The 17,002-nt window shown below is 36.0% G+C and overlaps 2 protein-coding genes across 4 annotated transcripts in view; one reads left to right on the top strand and one right to left on the bottom strand.

Moving 5' to 3' along the window:
• LOC106052030 (TOX high mobility group box family member 4-B-like) overlaps window positions 1-7,345 on the top strand; it is a 75,950-nt gene extending 68,605 nt beyond the window's left edge. For all 3 annotated transcript variants that reach the window (XM_056036029.1, XM_056036030.1, XM_056036031.1), the window contains 2 exons: window positions 3,167-3,282; window positions 5,163-7,345. In XM_056036029.1, coding sequence (XP_055892004.1) covers window positions 3,167-3,282; window positions 5,163-5,223 — 177 coding nt within the window. In that variant the 3' untranslated portion in view covers window positions 5,224-7,345. The remainder of the gene's footprint in view (window positions 1-3,166; window positions 3,283-5,162) is intronic.
• A 1,056-nt stretch (window positions 7,346-8,401) lies between these two features.
• The window catches only part of LOC106052031 (uncharacterized), a 67,553-nt gene continuing 58,952 nt past the window's right edge, over window positions 8,402-17,002 (bottom strand). The window contains exon 8 of the mRNA XM_056035373.1: window positions 8,402-14,472. Within this exon, the coding sequence (XP_055891348.1) occupies window positions 13,513-14,472 (960 nt within the window). The 3' untranslated portion in view covers window positions 8,402-13,512. The remainder of the gene's footprint in view (window positions 14,473-17,002) is intronic.

Genomic DNA, 17,002 nt, shown 5'->3' on the forward strand with positions numbered 1-17,002 from the left:
TTTGGGACTCAAACATTAAGATACTGGAACAGACACAAAATAGAGCAGCACGCGCGCGCGCGCACACACACACACACACAAACGCACGCACACACGCACACACATATATATTTATATATATATATATATAAATATGAGAATAAAAAAAGCAGCATTTCTCAACCTTCGGCGAAAACCAAAACAACTGGGGCAGCGCTATAAGGTTCTCTGGTGAAGTTCGGGGCGAAGCCCCGACGCCATAAGCGTTTTCTTGCTTTTTTCACTGCAGAAACGCATTCTCCTGACAAGTACAGCTCATTATTCATCAATGGAGTTCGGGGCGAAGCCCCGACGCCATAAGCGTTTTCTTGCTTTTTTGACTGCAGATACGCATTCTCCTGACAAGTACAGCTCATTCTTCACAATGTAGTTCAGGGCGAAGCCCCGACGCCAAAAGCGTTTTCTTGCTTTTTTCACTGCAGAAACGCATTCTCCTGACAAGTACAGCTCATTATTCATCAATGGAGTTCGGGGCGAAGCCCCGATGCCAAAAGCGTTTTCTTGCTTTTTTCACTGCAGAAACGCATTCTCCTGACAAGTACAGCTCATTATTCATAAATGGAGTTCGGGGCGAAGCCCCGACGCCAAAAGCGTTTTCTTGCATTCTTCATTGCAGAAACGCATTCTCCTGACATCTACAACTCATTACCCATAAATGAAGTTCGGGGCGAAGCCCCGACGCCAAATGCGTTTTCTTGCATTCTTCTCTGCAGAAACGTATTCTCCTGACATCTACAACTCATTACTCATAAATGGAGTTCGGGGCGAAGCCCCGACGCCAAAAGCGTTTTCTTGCATTCTTCACTGCAGAAACGCATTCTCCTGACCTGAAGCTCATTATTCATACTATTAAAAAACAACCTTTCGAATAATGTTGTACTTGAAAAATATTCTAATTTGAATTTATAGACCCAAAATACATTGCAAATAAAACCGATTTGTTCCTTGAAAAGATAGGATACCCCACGTATTTAGATTTTTGCTTTGAGGATCGCCGCCGAAAAAAAACTTATTCGATAAATAGTATTCAAGAAAACTCTAGCATAAATTGTGAGTTATAGTCCCAAATTTATTTAGCTAGAAAAATATCAGATTGAGTAAAGGTTGGGAAAAGGCGACTATGAAAATGTTATTTGAGTCTAGAACTCATCTCAATCATGACTCTTATACTGAAAAATTTCGTTTGAATTCTAACTTTTCCAATGCAAAGTCTTTCTTAAAATACTTATGATAACTTCATGTGAAATTACAAAAACTCTGTCTGGAAATGGGAATGGCGGTAGAGTGAAAACGATTAATCCTCGCTCCTTTACTAATTTCTGCTAAAGATTGCATTTGGCATTAAAGAATAGGTATGGGGCGACTCGATATAAGAATTTAATTTATAGTATATATAAATTATATTAGTGACAGATTTTTTTAATTTTGTAATTTCTTAACTATAATACAAAAAGAAAAAGTATTGATTTGTCCGATGGGGGAAATGCGATTGCATGTATCGCCCCTCCCACCTGGTACAACCCTTTTTCATTTAAATTTTCTAATGATACAATTTGAGATTAGAGTATGGTACGACATAATATACAATGGGTTCACATATCAATACGTAGTTTATATTATATAGATATTCAACTAATTTTATTCACAAACTATGATTCTCCACAAAAATAGGACCGCCCCCCCCCAGCACTCAGAGGGCTAGAGTGGGGAGGGCAGTACTTGCAATCGCCCCCCCCCCCCTCACCCCACCGAATCAGCCAAAATACCAGAAAGGGAGCGACATAATATAAAATTTATATATTAATTCAACTAATTTTGTTCACAAACTATGATTTCTCAATAAAAACGGACCGCCCCCCCCCCCCCCCACTCAAAGGGTTTAGGTGGGAAGGGCAGAAGAGGTATTCGTCCCCCCCCCCCCACCACCAATCGGCAAACAGGGAACGACATAATATAAAGATCGGTTAAAATATCAATAACAAGTTACAAGGATATAGATATTTAATTGATTTTGTTAGCAGGCTGTGATTTCTACCAATAAATTGGACCGCCCCCCCACTCGAAAGTTAAGGGGGGGGCGGGATTGATACCATCGCCCCCTCCCGACCCCACCAAATCGGCCAACATACTAGAGGGGGGGGCGAAATAATCTAAAAAATAGGTTGAAATATAAATAATTAGTATATATTTTTAACATAAGTAATAAATTCGTATACAAATTGTGTGAATCCTATACTAAAGTTCGTCCGCCCCCCCCCCCCCTTCGGGGGGGGGGGGGGGGGGGGGGGGGTCGGCCGAGTGGGGGGGGCGATCGCCCCTACCGCCCCCCCCCCCTGGATCCGCCAGTGGGATAAGCTAGAGGATAAGCTTTCTTTCTTCTTATGTTATATATTACAGACCTAAGTTCAAAAAAGAAGATAATTACCGGTGCGCTTTAATTTCATTAGATGATAGGAAGAAGGGGGTGGAGAAGAAGCTGCCCCATGGGATTTTTAATTCTTGAAATAAAAACGAAAAAAAACAACTTGACTAGAATTTCTACAATAATCAAATGTATTGATGAAGTTAACATATTTCTACAGTACCTTTGATCAGAAGCCTAGATGCTTGGGTGTGCTGTTCAGGGGGAATTTTAGATGCAAGTAATAACATGGTACATACATCATCTTAAAGGGTTGATACTGAATCATCACTAAGTCCAAACTTGATATAACACAATGACAAACTTTATTACAGAATGGGCCACAGTCCAGTCAGTCACTACAATGAGTCTACATGTAACATAACAAAAAGTCTACATGAATTATCTTAAACCCACTAACTGTGATGTCTCTAAAGTGTCATGTTTCAAGCCCATTATCTTACACCCACTAACTGTGGCGTTACTAAAGTGTCATGTTTAGAGGCCATCTACTAAAGTGCTCTCTAAACTAAACTAAGTGCTTAACATAAAGCATACCTTGACTGAGTTAAATTCTATTCACAACTTTACATCTAGGATTGAAATGTGACTTCAGATTACCTCCCTGTTTGTGTAAAGTGAAAGAAATAGTTTCTGTGTATTATTTTTCTAATGGCCATATTATGGAGTTGAGTGACTATAACGTATCTTGATTGATATTGACAGGAAATGGAGATGACCTATCCCTCGTGTGTGCGGAGTGGATGTGGGAACTACGCCAAAGAAAGTCCTTCCTGGGACGCTGAATATTGTAGTAACGATTGCGTCATCTCTCACTGCAGGTACAGAATGTCTTGTTATTATTGAGCCAAACTTTTTGTAGTCTCTGTAGTCCTAGTTACCTCCATAGGTGCCTAAAAACATTATTTGAAATGTGTCTTCAGGTTTTATTATTATTATTATAGCTTTTATATAGCGCTACTTTCATGCTTATAGCATGCTCAGAGCGCTTTGGTCCAATCTCATTTGTGAACCAGTGGGGGGGAGGGGGTATCTAGGAGTTGGTTTTCCGTGCTGCCTTTAGGTTAGGCGCTCAGTAAACGCAACTCTGCCCGAGTGGGGTGTCGAACCTGGAGCCCCCCTCTAGGTAGCCAAGACAAGCCAAGTTCAAGCGCACTTGGCCTCTCGACCACGCTTTATCTTTACCTTCACCTATCCCTTAGTCTGTTGGGGATCCACACAAGATCTGTTGACTGTCTTTCTCCATTCCTCTCTGTCTTTTGCCTTGGATAGAACCACTACCACTTTCCATTTTATTTTATGTTGTCTTCCCATCACTTTCTCTGTCTGCCTCTTCTTCCTTTCCCTAGTACTGTTCCCTAAAGGAAGGTTTTTGCTAGCCTTGTGATATGGCCATTGAGTTTTAGTTTGTGTTTTTTTTTTACAGTAGTTCGCAGATCTTCGTAGGGTCCAATCGCTGTACTCATTCTGTCTCCAGTCTCTTCATCTGTGATGTGGTTTTTCTATGTGATACCTAGCATCTTTCTGTAGCATCTCAATTCCATTGTTAGGATCCTCCTCTCTAGCTCTGCAGTCAGTGCCCAAGATTCACAAGCAAATATTCAATTGCCTTAGAGATGCTTTTAAAATTCATTTTAAAAAAAAGAAAAGGTCATTCTGGGTTCAAAGAAAGTTTTTAAAAAAAAAAACTGATTTTTTTTTTTTTTTCAAAATTATGTACTTGTTTGTTTGGTATTTTTTAGCAGTGAATACATTAAGTAAAAAAGTCCAGTTCCCCTTTCAGACCTTGTCATCCTTAAGGCAGATGATGTAAAGGTCATCTGTTTCTGTGGCCTATGGTTTACGAGGGTGTCATGTGGCCAGCACAAGGGCCACCCGCCTTAACTTTTCCCCAACTTTCCCCAAGTGGACTCATAGGCCCCCAAAGATCCCAAAATAAAACAGAATTCAAATCCGGGACCCCCAGTTCAGAAGCCAAGCGATTTACCACTCAGCCACCGCGCCTCCCGAACAGAATGATGATTGAAATTTCTAAATAAAAAACATTTAAATAAAACTAATTCACCATTATCAGTTTTAAATTTTGTAAAGATGGGAATTTAGTTTCATAAGTATACATTTCTTAGTTTAATTATGATTTAATTATGTTTGAAAAGTTAAGTACCGGTACATTGTATAGGTCTAAAGGAGGTTTTGGGTGGAAGTGATGAAATCACTGGTCACTGTATTGAATAGAATCAATTTGTGTAGTCATTAAGATAAGATAAGATCGTTTTTATTGGTCCAATCAAATAGAAATTCAGTTTGACTACAATTGACCACCGCAGCTTAACTTCTGTAACAATAACAATATAGATGCAAATACGAACAGCATTCACACACAAAACACTTACACACTCACAACCAGCGCTTTATGAATTAGACTTCTTTGTACTTCTCGATGACGACAGATGATCTGTTGATTAATATCAGTCAGCTACAAATGTAAAAACTTCTTGTTTGAAATTTTGATTCACATCTACTGTAGAATCTTTGTCATGGCTAACATTCAAATGTATTTAATGTTTTTTTTTTGTAAATCTTGTTTTATTTTTCAAATAAAGTTCATATCTTTGCGCATACATTTTTCTCTTTTATTTTTAAAAAATCAGTACTAATAATGATAATATTAATAAATAATATTTTGTGTTCTATTCGGCAGAGATATATTCACCAAATGGGTTGCATCCAGAACAGACACAAACTCCTACCCAGTGAAGTAGCTCGAGAAACTCAACAGTCAAGAAGTTCAGACCCACTGGTAACAAAAAAAAAAAAAACAATGAAGGAACTAATGAAAGAAATTACAAAAGTTTTTTTCTTTCATAAACTTACAGATTCTGTATTGGTTTTTTTCTGGGTTTTTTTTTTCTTGTATGATTCTAATGAAATTTGTTTATGTATATCTTGTTTTAAGTTTGTTGTTCTTAGGCTGAGAAGGGAAAGTTTTGTAAGGAGAATTGGTTGTTTACAAGCCATTTTGTAGGACATCTTTATAGTTCTTGTTGTTCTTGTGACTTTGAAAAGTTTCCTAACAATTTTGTCTTTTTTATTAGACAAACAGATTCAGTTTATATAGAGGTTCCATTGAATCTGGTAGAAACAAACTGATCTGAAGTAATAACTCTGAAGAGAATGAACAAATAAACACATTTAGTACACTATGATATGTACTACCATTAAAAAAAAATTCATTCACTTCATGTTATTGCAGGAATTGTTTTGTCAGGCATTATAAGCAAAACATTACTAGCAAAACATGCCATTCTTTTCATTATTTAGTTGTAATGTATTTTTAAAATATTTGTGTGTGTGTGTAGAATGTGTTAAACCTTCAGATTTTGTGGACATAGTTTATACACACACAACTTTGTACACACACTCAATGTAGTCATTAGTGTATTTATTAATGACATGAATGTTAATGTTTACAAACTGTAAATGCTTTGTTTCTTGTCTCAGCTCTGAAAGATAGATGTGGTTAAACTATTAACCAAAACATTAACCATTGGCTGTCTTAAAGGTTAACATTTGGTTTTGAACCAATTTAATGGATTTGTGACTTCAAGTCTGGTTTTTTTTTTGTTTTGTTCTGATGATTTGTAGTTGACCTTGACCTTCATGGTTCAGTTTATTAACTCTTTCTCTCCGTAATTATTTACCACATACTTGTGGACTCTAGGTTGGTATCGTCAGTTAGGAGAGAAAGAGTTAATACTGGAGATGAACAAAGAATCTGTGTGCTGCTTTTCACTTTGTCAATTTTCTATGTCACAATTCATGACAAATGTTTTGATACTAGTGAGGTATGATCTAGAACATTCCTTCATGGGTCTGTATGTGTCCAAAGAGTGTGTATGTTTTTCATAACTTGTAATGATTTCCTGCAGAGATAATGGTCGTCACATCTCAATATTTGAGGTAAACAAGTCTCACTGGGAATTATAACATCAAGAATTAGTTCAGACACTAAACTACATCAAGAATTAGTTCAGACTAAATAGAAATTGTTTCTATTTAGAAATTGCTACAAAAATTAGCAAACTTGTTTTCTCACAAGAATCACTGTGAAACAAGGATTTCATTGAATCGCACAATATTAAATGCTTATTTGAAATTATTTTTGACTTTGTGCAGATAAATTAGAAGGAATTCTGGTCAGGCTTTTGTTTCTCTCTATTGACTCAGAAATTGATGACCAACATGTGAACATGAATTCTGGCACTTAACTTTTCTCCTGATTCTTCATCAGATTTTCATAATCTGTTTTCACTTGAAACATGTGCAGCTCATTTTTGTTATTTCATGGGCCACCATATCTTATTAGACCATCCATAAAACATAATGGCTTTGTACAACAGGAACTTTTTTTTAAATAGATTATTCATAATAGATACTTCATTATGTTAAACAATTAAGATCTCGACACTGTATTTGAGGCTGTATATTTTATCATTCTCTATTATTATCTGGTACTAAATTGAAATTAACATTGATACCATTTAGTCTGAAACTGCATGGAGATGTCAATGCAAGATTTTATTTCCTAATGATGAGATTATCAGCTATCTGTTCCTTAAAGATTTCATAAACTTGTATCGACTAATGTCATTTTACTTTGTTTTTTTTAGAGGTGCAATAAGAGTCTAAACTAAAAGTCAGTTTGAATGGAACATAAATGTGTACAAAGTTGTCAACATCATTATCATTTACAATGTCACCAGGATTTGTTTACTTTATACACTATGTCTAGGACTCAAGTACATAATGATGGTATGGAATTATTTTATGACATGTTGGACTGTTTTGCTTGGGTGTATAAATACAAACATTTTTTTTTTTCAAGTGAAGCAGTTGGTTTAAAACATTGTTTTATCCTGGCAACGCAATCGTAGAGTATACAATGGCTATTGCTATTGTTGATCTTTATTACAAATACTATTTTTTGGCTTATAAAACTAACTTGTTCTAATGCAAAACATATTGAGGATTAGCTTCGAGATTCTAGGACTCTATTCAAATAGAACAGAATGGAATCATATCATTGAACTAGTTTTATGTTTGACTTTGTATTCCACTGTGTAGGTTCCAGTGGTTTTGAAAGGTTCGAATTTTCAATGATGAGCGAGTTACGCTTTATGTGGTGGCTTAAGTGGTAGAGCACTGGGGTTGTTGAGCTTAAGTTCCTGGGTTCAAGTCTTTGAAAGAGACCCATTTATTCCTGAGTCTTGTCAGCTCTAACAATAATGTTACAACTGAGGACCACCAGTTCTAAGAGCTATCTGTGTATTTGCAGAACATGAACAGTCTAAGTCTGTTTCACCTGGGGAGGAAAAGGGGGGGGGAGTTGCTGTGTAGTGACATGAAGTGTTTACCTTTCCAAAACATTTTTTTTTTCTGTAATAAAAGAAATTTTGTAAAATCTCATCAATAAACATATTTTTATGACTTTAAAAAATTTCTTTTTGAATTGTTTGTTTATCTTATTTGAGCTATTTTTTCTACGTTTTTAACATTTTTTTTAGAGAGTAAATTATAAAAAAAAAAAAAAGATAAACTCATGGGCAGCACCCGAAGGACAGTTGTACACAAAATTCTAAGCTGCATACTGGTATAAATTATGTGTTGTTTGTTAAGTAAAATACATGTATGGGTTTTAAAAACAAATTCAAACACTTTTTAACCATTTTAAAATCAATCATTCATTTGACAAATACTAAAACTTACTATTCTTTCCCTTTCCGTAATGAGGTAATTGGCAATGTATAATTTTCATTCTTGCTAATATATTGTTTCGATTTTGGGACGATGAGGATGGACAGACAATACACAACTCCTAACAGCTGAACCTTACAGGGGATGCTAAAATTAGTCAATATCAAAAACAATGAACAAAATCCAGAACTTTTGACCAACAGCAATGTATTGATTCTTAGAAAAATAAATGAAATATTTACATCATCAAAACAGGAAAACAAAACCCAAAAATAAAACATAAAATAATCACATTTAAATTAAAATAGAAATATATATTTATGAGACAATAATATGATTGATCAAAGTCTACACGACGTCTGCCATAAATACAAGGGGAATAAATCAACTTCTACTAAAGAAAGGAATGGCTAACAATTCGATAAACACACGCAATGAAGCACAAATATAAAATTTGTCAGTGTTATAAACAAACATAAATGTGCAGGAGAAATGAAATCAACATAATGGTTAGACCGAGATCATCCGTTATAGAAGGCTTGAACACTGACCAGCAACTCTGTGCAACCTGTGGGCAGTTTAGACTAATAGCTTGTTGCCACGTCGGGACGTTGCAGGTCAGTGTTCAAGCTTTCGATGACAATTGGTCTCGGGAATCTTAGGCTCTCAAGTAAATAACCTTCAGAAAAAAAAGGCTTGACAAAATATTAGACAAGACTTTGATTTGTATATTTGTGAACTAGCAAGAAGTCTATGATAGGAAAAGTCAAAATGAAACTTTCATTCTAGCCGTGATGAACAACTAATGTACAGTAAAAATGAAAAATGTACAGGCCAAAACTTTGATTTGTATATTTGTGAACTAACAAGAAGTCTATGATAGGAAAAGTTGAAATGAAACTTTCATTTTAGCCCTGATGAACAACTAATGTACAGTAAAAATGAAAAATTTACAGGCCAAAACTTTGATTCTTTTTGGAGTTTGATTAATTATAATCCTTCTCTAACAAGTCTTGATACTCTGGGAAGACAGTCACACAGGTTCAGTGTTGACAACTCAGAAGTAAACTTCCCCTTTCAGACAATGTGGTCTATAGGGCAGACGATGTAAAGGTCATCTGTTTCTGTGACCCATGGTTAACAAAGGCGTCATGTGGCCAGCACAATGACCAACCAACTTGACCTTTCCCCAACTAATGCCAGGAAACTATAGAGCTGGGTGGACTCAGAGGCGCCATAAGATCCTGAAATAAAAATCTTAGTCATCATTAGAATTCGAACCTGGGGATTCGGAAACCAAGCGCTTTACCACTCAGCCATTGCACTTCTGTTGACAACTCAGGCTTTCTTACAATAGAGTAGAGTTGAACATCTATATATTCAGATAATATCCAGAATATCAGCAATTCATTCTAGCTTGCAATCATCCATGAATAAGTTAAGATTTGGTATTGGTATGGATATGGTATTGGTATGGTATTGTATTTTTCATATCAAAAGAAGACATGCAAGATAAAATTTCAAAACTAATCTTAGAATTATGCTAAGAAAACTTGTCTTGTCAATTTTAGGCTATGTCAGTGACTTGTCAGCTTTAGGCCATGGTTTGTCAGTTCTAAGCCACCTTAGGGATTTGCCAGTTATCAGCCATGTCAAGGGCGTGTCAGTTTAGGCCATCTCAGGGACTTGTCCCCTATAACTGTGAGGCATCAAGACATGAATCATCCCAACAGAAAACAATACCAAGTTATCCAATTGTCTACTTCTTTCCTTAACAAGTTTCAGCATACATCACAAGGGAAAAAACACTAATAGACTTGGTGGCCAAGCCAGAACTACAAGAGAGATAATTAATAAAATGTATGATTAAGTCAGTAATGCAAGGGCGATAACAAATATAATTATTGGCTAATTCTCACCAGGAAGACCAAGCGTGTATCTAGACTATATCTAGTTTTCACTATAATACCAATTTATTCACATGTTTTCACTCATGCAATAGTCTAACCAATGAGGCCAAGACATCATATATCAGTTGAAACAGTTTAAAATCATAGAAATCTAGATTGTTTGTTTTTTAATCCCATTCTTTGGTGTGACATTTGTAGACATAATGCATAAGCTACTAGATTCTAGTCAATAATAAAACCCATTGTTTTTCCCAGTACACAATGAAATGAGAAAAGATGGAAATATTAAAAACAAGAATGTGACTCGACCAGGTCTTTGAAACAAGAATTAGATTAATGATTTTAAGGAAACAAAATATTTTAAAAAACAATGACAGATGTAAACAGATCTAGATTTATCGCTAGACATGATTGGTTTGATTAGCATAACCTGTTTGATTGATAAAGTGGTTTGATTGACTTAGTTATTACAAACAAATAGATATCTAAACATTCTTGGAGCATCGTTTCTCTTGACTCAAATCATGTTTATTTAAGTTTCCCAACAAATATTAATAGTCAAATAAAAATCTTTCATTCAACAAGAAGCCTACAACAAACCAACAACATTTGTACAATTTTCTGTATGTACAAATGAATATTGTCAAACTGTGTTGCTAGTACACGCAGAGAACTTGTTAACAAAATAAATAAATGAATCTAACTGGCAAACTTAAAACAAACTAAACTCGATACAGATCGTTGTGTGATAAATGCAAATATTCTGAGCTCTACAAAAATGAAAACTGTATATATACAATGAAAAGAGGGGTTGAGAGTGAATAAATAAACCCTATGTTTACATGTTTTGAAGTACAAGTCATTGAATGATCAACTCATTTTTTTTATAGTCTTTAGTCTTTACTAATAACACATAGACTACCTCAACAGAATGGTACAACGACCTTTTAAAAACCTAAAAAGTTCATGTGAAATGTCGAGTGAGGTGAATGAGTGGTGAGGTGGTAGGCTTCAGAACCGAGGCGTAACGGGTTCAAATTTTGGTGAAGATGGAATTTTGAAGTTCGGGATTTTAAGGGTGCCTCTGAGACCACCCTACTTGAATGAGTACCTGACGTTTCATAGGGATAGTAAAGGCAGTGCTGGGCACATGATAACTGTTGGCCATAGAAACAGGAGAAATTTACATCATCTGCCTTAGAGATCACAAAAGGGGAACTTCACCTGTTTTGATGATTGATCAACTCATTGGATATAGTGTTTACCAAAAACACATTTTACAGAACATTCACAGAATGGTTAAGTTTCCATTACAAAGCCTGAAAGTAGATGTGAAATAAAAGGCTGTTGAGGTTGATAGATGACAAATGTGTCAGGTGATCAGCAGAAAAATCAGCTCCCTTAAAATTACTGCACTTCATTCAGATTGGAACACAAGACCCTCAGTTCAGAAGCCAAGTGCTTTACCAAACAATCGGTCTCAATAACTGATTACTGATCATTTATTACTATCAAAGTTGGAGTGAACTTTCCACAATCAATTTAATTATAAAACTAATGATGCACGAAACAGGAATATTTCTTATTATCAAACTTCAAGCTACATTACATTATATGAACACTATTATGATAAGTCAAACGGTTTTGATTTTTAGCCGGGCCACACATACATGCATACACTTTACTTTCTGCTTAATATATTAGATAGATGTACCTTTTAAAAAAAAAAGATTATTATTGATTTGATTTTTAAGCTCTTAGTTTAACTAGATGCTACAAATCAATGTCTGAATTATGAAGTTATTTACACGCATGAGAAGTAAGTGTAAAGATAAGAATTTTATTGATTTGTTTTGTTGTGGACAAATCTGCTGATATATTGAAGTATTACAGACTAGTCTAGTTACATTCACAATCAACTTATTTCTAGCAACTACAGTAGAACTCCTCTACACTCAGTACAGCCTCTTAAACTGACAAAAGCATCTCACTATGTCATGTGTCACTATGTCAATGAGGCGACATCTATACAGTAGTGAATCATTCACACCATTCACTCACCATTGGATGATATTATGTTTACATTTTCTTTAATTTAATAAAATTTATGTCTATGTTTGAATGGTATGTCTTGATGGTATATGTCTTAATGTCTTGATGATATGTCTTAATGATATGAACATAAAATTATATTAAATTTATTATATACAATACAAAGAATGCAAGGAGATATGGTCTGCTGATAAGACGAGACAGAATGCCATGAACAGGACTCTGTTGAATCAAGTCATTTAGAACTGTACACATTTATAATGGGTTTCAAAATAAAACTACTTTGCATTCAGTTGGTTTCTTTGGACATTGTACAAGTCAAAAAGCTAAATCTAGCTACATATGACTTGATATTAAGACTGAGGATGAACTAAGTCTACCAATGATCTATCAAGCTAGAGAGTTGAATCTAAAATTGGTGCTGGATTAATCTTGAAAGTTTCAAATATTTCTTCAGAAACTAAAACAGCATCCTAGGCCCTAAAAAAGGTTATTGCATCCTAGCCATATGAAGATTATTACATCCTAATCCAAGCCCTGGGGATGTCAGTTGGCAGGTTTCAAACCAGGAACTATCATGACAACTGTTTGAGTGTATTCCACACGACCAGGCAGCCATTCTGAGACCACAACTATTGAACATAAACATAGAGGCACTGACTGGTTTCCAATTAACAGATGTAACATTCTAGATAATTGCTGAATTCAATAACTAATTTTTGTTAACCCTGGGAGCTGGTTAGAGTCTTTTAAAAGTCAATTTATTAGGCTAGTCTTGGTTCTACATGTACAGACAAGGCATTGTTTACTATCAAATGTCACTCAATGAACAAAATTATTTATTCTAAATCTTTTTCACTTCCCCTTGTAACAAACATTTTGCAAAGAAATACCTAGCTAACAAAAACATCATTTATATCTTACATGCTATAAAGCTTATTAAATGTTTCAAACAATATCAACCAATTCTAATGGTTAGTTTGGATAACTAAATACACTAAACAATAAGCTTTATTTAAACAAATTCATCATTTAAATTACAAAGTTTTCATAGTCAACTAGTTAAAACCAAACAAAAAACGCACAATTATTATTTAAATAATTTAGCTTTTTAGAGATGTTTGTTTTGCAGGCGACAATATTACTTATATTTATAACAAACTAGTGGTTTAATAACATCAAGAGTTAGTCAATGTACACATAAGAGAGAAGCAGTACCCACACACATATGAATACACAATCTATTAAGAACTAGATTATCCATGACACAACAGAATAAAAACAAAATGTGCTGAGATGCTGGACTCCATAGTGAGCTTCTTCTGGTCTCATAAATTAAAGATCTGTTATATGATAGGACTTGTGGGGTAATGACGGAGGCTGGCTCCCTGAAGACGAAAAGTGTGACGCTGGCCGCTGAGGAAGAGGAGGTGGGGGCCCAAGCTGTGGAGATAACGGCGGGCCGTACTTTGAGCCCCCGTTGTAGGCCTGCGCCCCAGATTGAAAGTGGCCGTGATGGGTAGAGTTCACGTAGCCCCCTCGGCTGTTGGAATTATCCATGCTTGAGAAAACGCTGTGAGCAGGGCTGGACAAGTTGCTGTGTTGGAGGAGGTAGGCGTAGTTTTCGTTGGACCTGTGAGCTGGGCTGCTGTGGTTGCTGCTTCCAGATGCACTACCCGCTGTTCCTCCAGAGTAAGGGGGCGGGGGAGGGGCTCTTGATGGACCATCCCCAGATCTTGGATACTGTTGTGAGTTATGAGCGTAGGAGATACCCGCAGGGGTGTTGCCGTGGATGGGACTCCCCGGGAAGCTACTCTGACTGCCACCACTGCTATGGCTGCTTCCAATACTCGCTCTGCCTCTGGTGTATCCATTCATAGACATTCCCGCATCACCGTTGATCATTGAGCCATTGTGGTTATTAGGCAGTCCATTGTGAAGTCCATTATATCCTTGGCCACCACCGTACACTTGGCCACCACTGTACACTTGGCCCCCAGCGTGGCCATTATTTCCTCCTACCTGGCCCAAAACTAAAGGGGGCAGTGTACTGATGCCCGCATGCATGGGCACGGCTGAATACTGGTGAGTCAAAGGATGGGACTCAGAACTGGCATCGCTTCCTCGACGCATTTCCCCGCGGTTGTGAATGTTAAAGGTGAGTGGATCCATGTAGAAACTCTCGTTGGGGTACTGGGCATTCAGACGAGCAATGTGACAACTGTGGCAAAACAAGTGACCATCCAGTGGATAACATCTTTTATCCGCCTCATCCGTCAACTGCAGCCCACAATCCTTGAAAGAAAAAAAAAATTTTTTATTAACTTCGTTTTACAGAAAGAAGAAATAACTTTAGTGTTAAGCTTTCAAGTTGAGAACATAATTTATTTCGCATTTAAAAGAGCTCAATTACTTTTGCCTTATGATTAGCATGAGAGTACTGGTAGTTAAAGAATGTAAAACAACGCACAGACAAGCAAACATAACAAGCTTAAATGACATAATTGTACACATTCCATGTTGTGGACACTCGACATCAACCGTCTCAAATATTCACGGAGAACATTAAGCTGTTAGTTTTATAAGTTATTAAATATTTATAAACACTTTTTAATGTTGATTTGGTTAAAACATGAAATCTAGACACATTTAGTTGGATTGGATTAAATTGGTCTGGCAATGACAGCAATAACATAACATATAGATTAACTTTTTAAAATTCAGTCTGACTCTTCTGGCTGAAAGGAAGTTAAAAATTAACTTGATTAAAAACTTGCACCAAACAAACAAACAAACAAAAAAATATGTCATGTCAATTTAATTAGACTCTTCAACTTTTGGAGACAATTCAGAAATAGCTGTCACACTAACATGGCAAAGGTTATTGAAAAAAAAATTTATTAGCAATTGAACTAAAAAAAAATGCATCTAAAAGACTTGTCAAACAAAATGAAAAGAAGCATTCAGTACAAAGCTTTCATTAACTCTTTATGAGAAAAATATTTTTTCCAAACCAATCAGAAAAAGGATCAATCAAGTCAAGACAACTCAGAGCTGATTGACAAGAAACTTCAAGGGAGAAAAAAAAGATAAGAGCTTAAGAGTTAAAAATTCACAAACCAAAGAATAAGCCAAGGAGAACAAAATAATTTGATAGAAAGCAAACAAAAGGGGGGGGGGAGAGGTGCAAACAATGAATAGATGGATGAAAACAGCACTCTCAAGAGTCACAGCATTACCAAAATTATTCTTTGTAAGACATTTAATGAGCATAAAGATTGTTAACCATACCCCTGAAGACAACTATACCCCTGAAGACAACTATACCCCTGACTGAAGACAACTATACCCCTGAAGACAACTATACCCATGAATACGCGTAGGTGAGTGTAGGCTAATTGAGCTTTTCAAATCGCTCATGAACACATTAAAAGATGATGCTGTTGAAAAAGTTTATTTCAATCTTCAAACATTCCTTCTAGAAAGTTCTAAAGACATTCCTTTTAGAAAGTTCTAAAGACATTCCTTCTAGAAAGTTCTAAAGACATTCCTTCTAGAAAGTTATAAAGACATTCCTTCTAGAAAGTTATAAAGACATTCCTTCTTGAAAGTTATAAAGACATTCCTTATAGAAAGTTATATAAAGACATTCCTTATAGAAAGTTATAAAGACATTCCTTTTAGAAAGTTCTAAAGACATTCATTCTAGAAAGTTCTAAAGACATTCCTTCTAGAAAGTTCTAAAGACATTCCTTCTAGAAAGTTATAAAGACATTCCTTCTAGAAAGTTATAAAGACATTCCTCAAGCTCCTGGTGGAAAAAAAGAAAAATAAACCATCGAGTCCATGTACCAGATCATCAACATTATGTCAAGAATTGGAAATGCAGACTACCTTCCCCAGCCAAACGTGTTTCAGACATTTATGTTGTATGAAGCATCAAAACAAGAAGGCCTGGTATGTGCTCCAGACTGTTAGGTCAATGGTCGAACCTTGCCTGGCACCATTCAATGCCACCCTACGGGAGGTTTGAACTAGGACAAGTCCCCCTTTCAGACCTTTTGGTCTATGGGGCAGATGATGTAAAGGTCATCTGTTTCTGTGGCCCACAGTTAACAAGGGGTGTCATGTGGCCAGTGATATGACCAAACCCCCTTTAACTTTTCCCAACTAATGTCAGGTACCCATTAGAGCTGGGTAGACTCAAGAGGCACCTGAAGATCCCGAAATTAAAAATCCGAGTCATCACCAGGATTCAAACCCCGGACCGCTCAGCCACTGCGCCTCCTGGACTAGGACACTCTAATCTTTATTTCTGAAAGAGCTTCCTAATCTTACAAGAAATGTTAACATGAAAAAATGAACACCCCTCCCCCCTCCATGTCAAATTTAAAAAAAAAACATTAAGCTCCAGGCAGTAATTTCTCTAAAGATATCCAAGAAATGTTGATATTATCCACATTTCAACTGACAAAATATCCACTGAAAGAAACTGAATGCTTACTGTACTAAATCACCAAAATATTTCGAATCATATTTAGAAAAAGAGTTGACAGTAGTTTAATCACTAGTGAAGCTAGTCAACTAATTAGGTAGCAAGCAATTAATAAGCTACTTTTAGAGTTGTGCTGAAAACATGAGGCAAGGTCCAAGATACAAGACTTAGTTCTTTAGTAGGACATGCTAATTAACTAAAAATAAACTTCTAAGGGGGAGATGACTCCAACTGTCTTACTTCACTTCTGCTATTTACCGACTTGAGGCTGTCTGTAAAGTTTAAATATTACAAGGAATTATATTCACTTTGAAAATTAAAAATCTAAAA

This window comes from Biomphalaria glabrata, chromosome 7, assembly GCF_947242115.1.
Source record: "Biomphalaria glabrata chromosome 7, xgBioGlab47.1, whole genome shotgun sequence".
Lineage (NCBI taxonomy): Eukaryota > Metazoa > Mollusca > Gastropoda > Planorbidae > Biomphalaria > Biomphalaria glabrata.